The sequence below is a fragment of the Gymnoscopelus microlampas genome, assembly GCF_963454915.1.
Source record: "Gymnoscopelus microlampas genome assembly, chromosome: 1".
NCBI lineage: Eukaryota > Metazoa > Chordata > Actinopteri > Myctophiformes > Myctophidae > Gymnoscopelus > Gymnoscopelus microlampas.
This window is the reverse complement of record NC_139962.1, coordinates 47,265,041-47,272,992: the sequence shown is the minus strand read 5'-3', so window position 1 is coordinate 47,272,992 and position 7,952 is coordinate 47,265,041. Positions and strand designations below refer to the sequence as shown.

General features: G+C 41.1%; 1 protein-coding gene across 1 annotated transcript in view; it reads left to right on the top strand.

Moving 5' to 3' along the window:
* Positions 1-7,060, top strand: part of slc7a10a (solute carrier family 7 member 10a) — a 40,317-nt gene extending 33,257 nt beyond the window's left edge. The window contains exons 4-11 of the mRNA XM_084059532.1: positions 573-698; positions 1,319-1,472; positions 1,580-1,703; positions 1,828-1,931; positions 2,080-2,176; positions 2,365-2,514; positions 3,535-3,712; positions 4,195-7,060. Coding sequence (XP_083915658.1) covers positions 573-698; positions 1,319-1,472; positions 1,580-1,703; positions 1,828-1,931; positions 2,080-2,176; positions 2,365-2,514; positions 3,535-3,712; positions 4,195-4,298 — 1,037 coding nt within the window. The 3' untranslated portion in view covers positions 4,299-7,060. The remainder of the gene's footprint in view (positions 1-572; positions 699-1,318; positions 1,473-1,579; positions 1,704-1,827; positions 1,932-2,079; positions 2,177-2,364; positions 2,515-3,534; positions 3,713-4,194) is intronic.
* Positions 7,061-7,952: the final 892 nt, after the last annotated feature.

The following is a 7,952-nucleotide window of genomic DNA, read 5'->3' as shown; positions in this document are numbered from 1 at the left end:
GACAGGCTCTGTCGCACACACTCTTTCTGTCTCTCTCACTCTTTGTGTGTGTGTCCATCTATCACTAAAAGTAGAGGTCTAATGACAAGGTGTTGTAAAACCAACTGTACAGACCAGTAGACCCTGTGTGGCCTATATGAATGTATGTCATTATGGCTACAGTATATAGTATATACGTCATAGAAACTGGGAACTTTCAACTTCCATCAAAACTCAACATACAGTCACATCCTACCTGTTGCTCTAGCAATGTGAATCAACACCACCGCAGATTTAATGATCTGAACATCATTATCATTTTGTTGAATGTTGTCAGTCATCCCTCTGTCGGCATTGGGCATGTCATTATAGGTGGAAATGTTTTCGTTTTTTTTTTTTACTTAAAAAATGTTTTGCTTTTGAAGATTTATATTTTGAGGTTCTTCTGAGTAATGTTATGCAGAGAAGAATGAATTACACATGTTAAGGCTGACCCATGTCAAGACAAATTTGATTCTTACTGTGTGTTTGTGTGTGTGTGTGTGTGTGTGTGTGTGTGTGTGTGTGTGTGTGTGTGTGCGCGCGCGCATCAGTGTTTCTGACCTGGGTCAACTGTTCCAGTGTGCGCTGGGCCACCAGGATTCAGGACGTGTTCACTGTGGCAAAGTTACTGGCTCTGTGTCTCATCATACTAGTGGGACTGGTTCAGATCTGTAGAGGTAAACTACACACACACACACACACACACACACACACACACACACACACACACACACACACACACACACACACACACACACACACACACATATAATTTAACATGAATAACAAAAGGCAAGATACATTCTGAATACGTGGGAGAAAGGTTTTATGCACAACAAATAATAATGGTTGATTTTGATCAACTCAATTGATCACATAAATTGCCCAATCTGATCACTTGGCAGATCAAAAAGAGGTGGTTGCAAACCCCTGGGCTGTACTATAAGTACACTATGCTACACAATAATACACAAAAACTAAGACATTGTTGAGTGTGGTTGGTTTGCATGGGGCATAAAACTATATGGATCATATAACAATATGAATGCTGATCTAAAGAATGGTCTGTAAATCCAATACAACTAGTAACCTATTGACAATGTTGCCACCTGCTGGTTATTAGTAGTCATTACACAGAGGTGAAAAAAGGGACCTGAGAATCAAATCACTTCTCATAATAAAATAAAGTTTTGCTTAGTCTTGTTAGTGGACCAACCTCTACTAGTTTTGTTACTATGATGTTTAATTAAAATTAACAAGGTTTACAATCTGTCTGTCTATCCGTCCGTCCATCCAGGTTACTATGATGCATTGCGTCCCAGTGTGGCGTTCCAGTTCAGTACTGATCCGTCAGTACCAGAGATCGCTCTGGCCTTCCTACAGGCCTCCTTCGCCTTCAGCGGCTGGAACTTCTTAAACTACGTTACAGAGGAGGTGGTAGAACCCAGGAAGTAAGAACATCGCACACACACACACACACACACACACACTATGGTACAATATCATTATGATATTGTACTGTATGTTATATAATGTGATGTGATGTTATTTTGTCCAGGAACCTACCTCGTGCCATCTATATCTCCATCCCCTTGGTAACACTGGTTTATACACTGACCAACATCGCCTACTTCTCCTCCATGACCCCAGAGGAACTGCTGGCATCTAATGCAGTAGCTGTGGTCTGTATCTATCCGTCTGTCTGTCTGTCTGTGATGTTGATCAGACATTGGTAGATTAGTAACTGTTTTCTCATTGTTTATGTACTGTATATATTATTATTATTATTTATTTTTATTATTACAGACATTTGGAGAGAAGTTACTTGGAATGTTCAAGTGGGTGATGCCCATCTCAGTGGCTCTATCTACCTTCGGAGGCATCAATGGATACCTGTTCACATCTTCCAGGTAACTAACACACACACACACACACACACACACACACACACACACACACACACACACACACACACACACACACACACAGATACTAAACACATTTGTTATAATTTGAACCCTACCATGTATCTGTGTGTGTGTGTGCTTGTGTTGTCAGGTTGTGTTTTTCAGGGGCTAGAGAAGGACACTTGCCCTACCTGTTGGCCATGATCCACCTCAAGAACTGCACACCCATCCCCGCCCTGCTGGTCTGTGTGAGTACTGCACCAACCAGGCAACTAAAGTAATCTCACAAGAAGGAGAGTGGTTCTGCAGTCCTGACTGGGGGTGGGGTGGGGAGGGCAATCACCCATCACCCAAGGCACAGGTGTAGTCTCGCATGATGGTTTACTTACTTTTCTGTCTTTTCAATCTTTGGGTTTGTCTCTCTGTCTCCACACAGTGCTCAGCAACTATACTGATCCTGTGTATAGGAGAAACTCACAACCTGATCAACTATGTGTCTTTTATCAACTACTTGTCATACGGAGTCACCATCGCCGGCCTGCTCTACCTCCGTTACAAAAAACCCGACATGATGCGACCCATCAAGGTAACACTGTGTGTGTGTGTGTGTGTGTGTGTGGGCGGATGGGCTTTTTCGTCACCCTAATCCGTGTGTACACATTCATTATCCATCCGTCATCGAAAATAAATAATTATATTATCCCGCATTATATTAGACCTGCACCGACCGCATCATCCGCATGTCAAATAATAATTATTTCCTGACGTTCGTTTTCTTAGTTGTGCACAGAAATGCATGGTTTTACGGATGATTGGGACATCCCTCCGTCTTTCTTTCTTCTTTTTCCGTGGCGTGCAGGCCTTACCTACGGAGGCTGCTCTAACTGTACTGTAGGCAATGGGATTCTATAAGGATACGTACTTGTACAAACAATTCCACTGTTGCGATGACCGATGTAGTGACTGTATACATATTAATATCCATGGTAACAGCCCTCTGTCTTCCATCACGTTCTCACATCGCAACTTTTCATAAGATATATCCAGCACTTGACACGTTGTCGGCAGGGTTAACAACTTCACTAAATGACTCCAACGCCAAACTTTTATTCCTCCCTACTTTTTTATTTTGTTTTAAATCCTCCGTTAAGTTTCTCTCTCACTCTCACTTTAGCTGCCTTTGCGTCCACTGGTCCACTGTTATTGTTTGGAAGTTGAAGGACTCCAGATGCCGGCAAAACACGTGTAGTATGCGGCTAATTTGTGCCTGATGGAAAATGACTTCATATTAAGATACTACAAGCGCACGCACACCAAGATTGGTCTATAATAGGCCTATAGATATGTCATTAATTTATTTCCTATATGATTTCACCTGTGGGTTATCCAATATGAATTAATAATTATATTTGACTGACCCAAATCCACCCAAACTGCGGTTATCCGCGGCTAAAACCGAGATCTGCGCATCTCTAATGTGTGTGTATCCTTTCAGTAGATCTGCTACTTTTGATGCTGTGTGACACTGTAGTATGATGAAGGGCCTGACAGCAACGATTTATAAAGCCCCATCCTTCTCCTTATCCTTAACTTCTCTGTTGTTAAGGTGAACCTGTTGATTCCAATCAGCTACATGCTGTTCTGGGCCGTTCTGCTGGGGTTCAGTATGTACTCTGAGCCTGTGGTGTGTGGCCTGGGTATGGTCATCATGCTGACTGGTGTACCTGTCTATTTCCTGGGAGTATATTGGCAAAACAAACCCAAATGGGTCTACACGGTGGTCGGTGAGTAAATCTTTATTATCTATTGCCTGTTGCTCCATTTCTGCGTTCTGGTTAACTATCGCTTTACCGAGTTCAAAGAGATGCAACGCAAACCTGTTGGCCTGCCATTAGTCTCACGTAGCCAGACAACTATTCCACGATCTCTGAATGCTATATAGAGTCTGGAAGTCAGAGTCAGGAAGCTGGCATTTCCGGTCACGATTTACACGGTTTACATTTTATTTTTAAATTATTTTAAGCAGCAAGCTATATATGCTTAGATGATTTTGATTTATATTAGGATATATTTGCACAACTGTAAAGACGAAACGGAAGTGGGGAGGAGGCTTCACATCCGCTATATATAACCTGAAACTCGCCCAAACGTTTTATTTACTAGTTTGGCAACCTTTAGTGTCAAACCCTGGTTTCCTTACAAAAATATTAATATCCATCTGTTTGACAGCGCAGAATTAACCCCTCCTCCTCTTGCTGTGTTTCAGAGTTGGTGACGTACGTTGGACAGAAGGTGTGTTATGTAGTTTTCCCTCAGGAGGACCCGTTAGATTCAGAAACCGAGCCGCTAACCGACACCAAACATGACTGAGCGCCTTGTTTCATCTCTTTACCATTTACCCTGGAAGTACTGCTTGGTTTTGTTTTGTTTTGTTTTTTTAGGTGTGGGCAGTACACACCCCTAGTTTTATTTTTTTGACAAGACAGTCAAAACTTTTTTTTTACATTTATGTTTCAAACTATTGAAACGTTGGACAGGCTACAACAACCAGACAAGCACCAGACAAGGCTCCACGTGTCTCCAGTGACAGGAGCGCTTAACCACTACACCATCTGTGGACAACTGCTTTATTTCGGGTCATTTTTCTTTCCTGCGCTGCTGAGATCCAAGCCCCTCAGTCTGAAGGAATTAATCTGTCCATATTTGAGACATTATGGGTCACGTACCCTCAGCCATGTCACACATATTTTGTTTCATTTGTCTGTTTTATTTGACTGCTTGTTGGTCTTCTGTTCTCTGTGATATGCACCTTTCATGTGTCTCGATTAACAATCTAGTTTTTGGTTTATTTTTATAATTGAGCTAAATCTTTGTGCCTTATTGCCTTCCTGAGTGTTGAGAGTTGTGTATGTGAACGTAGGGATGCAACTGTCTATTATTTTCTTAGTGACTATTCTATTGGTTACTTTTTCAATTAATCTAATGATCGAGAAGCACGTTTTTTTTTTTTTTTTTTTATACACCAATGAATCGACTTGAAAAAAATCGTAATCGTTTTTATAATCGACTAAATCGATTAGTCTGAATAACCACTTTGTACTTTATACAAAACACGCAAAACGTGCGTGTGAAGAAATAAATCCCCCCACAGAATCGATTATTTTAATCAAATCAAAAGAAATTTAAATAATCGATAGTTCAATTAACTGTTGCACCCCTAATGTGAAGTGTATGTTGTGTGTTAGTGTTGGGATAAGGGTGTGTGGGGGGCTATATTGAATTTGTAACAAGTCTAACCTATGCAGGAGGAGGTACAGTAGGAAAGGGGGATAATTGTTTTTTCTTTTGTTTTCTTTTGACAGCACTTAACATCTATTCAACTACTCACTATGTCCTGCCACTGACAGCATCAGGTCTGCTGTCACTGATCAATCTGATGACATTAATATGTTCTGTCTGCCCGGCTGAGCTGGTAGCACACTCTTCTGTACTTCACCACTTACTGCACTTCCCTCACCTGCCTTAGCAATATTACAATCTAACAACTACCTTTTGTGTTCTCTCTGGTTCTAAACAATAAGCTGTTTATCAAAAGACACAAGTCAAGTCAAAACTGTATTGCGTAGCACCTGTCACACACAGGAAAAAGCTTCACAGCAATAATCAAATGTTTATATACTATTACTGTATACAGAATACATAAAGATAAAGAATAATGAAGAAAGCAAGGACACCACTCTAAATTTACTATTTATTGCCACAATAAATAGTGCTGTCCTTGCCTTCTTTAACATTATTAACTCCTTTTAAAGGGATTTTTCACCCCCAAAATGAAACATTTGATATCTATAACTCATCCTGTGTTGCCTTGAATTACAGGAGACATTTTCTTTTTGCGCATACCTCCACGGTGAACGAAGAATCCAAAAACTGAGAAAATGCTTGATGAATTGAAGTTAACAGCGGCCAATGTTAATAACAGAAAACGTATATCAAACATCGCAGGCGAGCTACTTGTTTGTGCGTGAGACTGTTTATCCGGAAAAACTATGAGGACTACAATGGAAATAAGCTCTCTAGCTTTTTTGTTTTGACAGATATGTACAAATATATGGTCATGTATATGCATGTTTGTCAATAAAAGCATCAATCAAAAAACTAAAAAAGGTTTGAGTGAAAATACATGTGTTTTGAAAGTACTGATACATGACTCTTGGATTATACTTTATAAGTTGTGTGAGAGTTTATAAACTAATGTTTTGACATGGTTTGGTTAAACTTGGCCCCTGTTTACTTCAGTTCATGGCTTCAGGCTCAGTTTTTGGATTCTTCGTTCACCATAGGTATGTGAGAAGGAAATAAACTCTCCAGGAATTCAAGGCAGCATGGGGTGAGTAATTGATAGGAAATATTGTGGGTTTGCATTGTACTTTTCTATATACATATGTGTATTGTCTATATAGCATTATGCATGTTGACTATGCAGACGTTCTGTAAGGGCAGACTGATGGCTTCGTTATGAATTGAAGAAGTTGCGCTTTTGATGCGTGAGCAGAGATGTGACACTGTGGAATGGGAAGACTCATACCCAGTAGCTAAGCAACCCCTAGCCCTAGATGGATAAAGTAAATCTGGTGCAGTGGAATGGAGGCTAGGGAGGCCGCTGAGCAGGTGAAAGGTTCCCGGTTTGATTGCCAGTGCAGACAATGCCCAGTGCCCAAATGTGTAGCTTAACAACACCTGAGCCAGCACACCATACCCTGTGCATACTGTAAGCTCCTGTATTGGAAACTAGCCATACACAGTATAATGTACAATAATGCAACATGAAGTTGCTAGTATTTGTCCTTGTGAAAAGAAGCCATACATACTCACTCATCATGCACACAAACACTGATTCAAATGCCCACAGATCCCATCAGCATGTTGGAGTAGGGATTAGTGTTTATGGATAGGAGGGAGTAGGGAGGAGTGTCTATGGATAGGAGGGAGTAGGGAGTAGTGTTTATGGATAGGAGCTATCACTAGTGAGTTGAGGTGGATAGGAGCTATCACTAGTGAGTTGAGGTGGATAGGAGGTATCACTAGTGAGTTGAGGTGGATAGGAGGTATCACTAGTGAGTTGAGGTGGATAGGAGGTATCACTAGTGAGTTGAGGTGGATAGGAGGTATCACTAGTGAGTTGAGGTGGATAGGAGGTATCACTAGTGAGTTGAGGTGGATAGGAGGTATCACTAGTGAGTTGAGGTGGATAGGAGCTATCACTAGTGAGTTGAGGTGGATAGGAGGTATCACTAGTGAGTTGAGGTGGAAGAGCTTGTGCAGTGGTTCCCAAACATGTCCAGGTGTGCCTTTTTGTATTTTGAGACCACCAATTATTACTGCATTATTTATTTTAATTCACTATCAGTACTTTGTGTGTACTGTACTCAATTCACATTACAGAGACAAATTATATACCAGAATTTCCCCAAACTTTGTATTTGCCATTAGTAAAAAAAAGAAGAAAAAAAGTGTACAGTGATCAAAATGTTAAAGAGTCTTATTTTGCACGGATACGTATGAATACAGGTGTGCCTTGACATTTCGACTTGCCCTTTGGTGTGCCTTGGGCACAAGAAATGTTTGAAAACCACTGAGCTACCTAGAGGATAGAGGCTAATGTGCACAGGCCAAGAGCTAGGGTTTGGAGGTAGGGGCTCACGAATAGAACCTAAGGGCTTGGAATTAGGAGTTGAAGCTATAGGGGCTAGAGGTTAGGGACTGGGGTGGATGGACAAGGGATTGGGGATATGTGGAATAGAGGTTGAGGACGGGGACTAGACGTTGAGACTCAGGACATGTTCTCAAATGGGGGTGGATGAGACTTTTGTCATGGCTGTTAAACAGCAGACTCTTGTTAGAATTATCTTCTCATCCATTCTGCGTGGGACAAAACTACACCATGTTTTACTGTGTAATCCTTATCATAAGACCTGTCGACATGTAACTGCTGCTGCATGGTCACTGGTGTTTGAAGTTGAG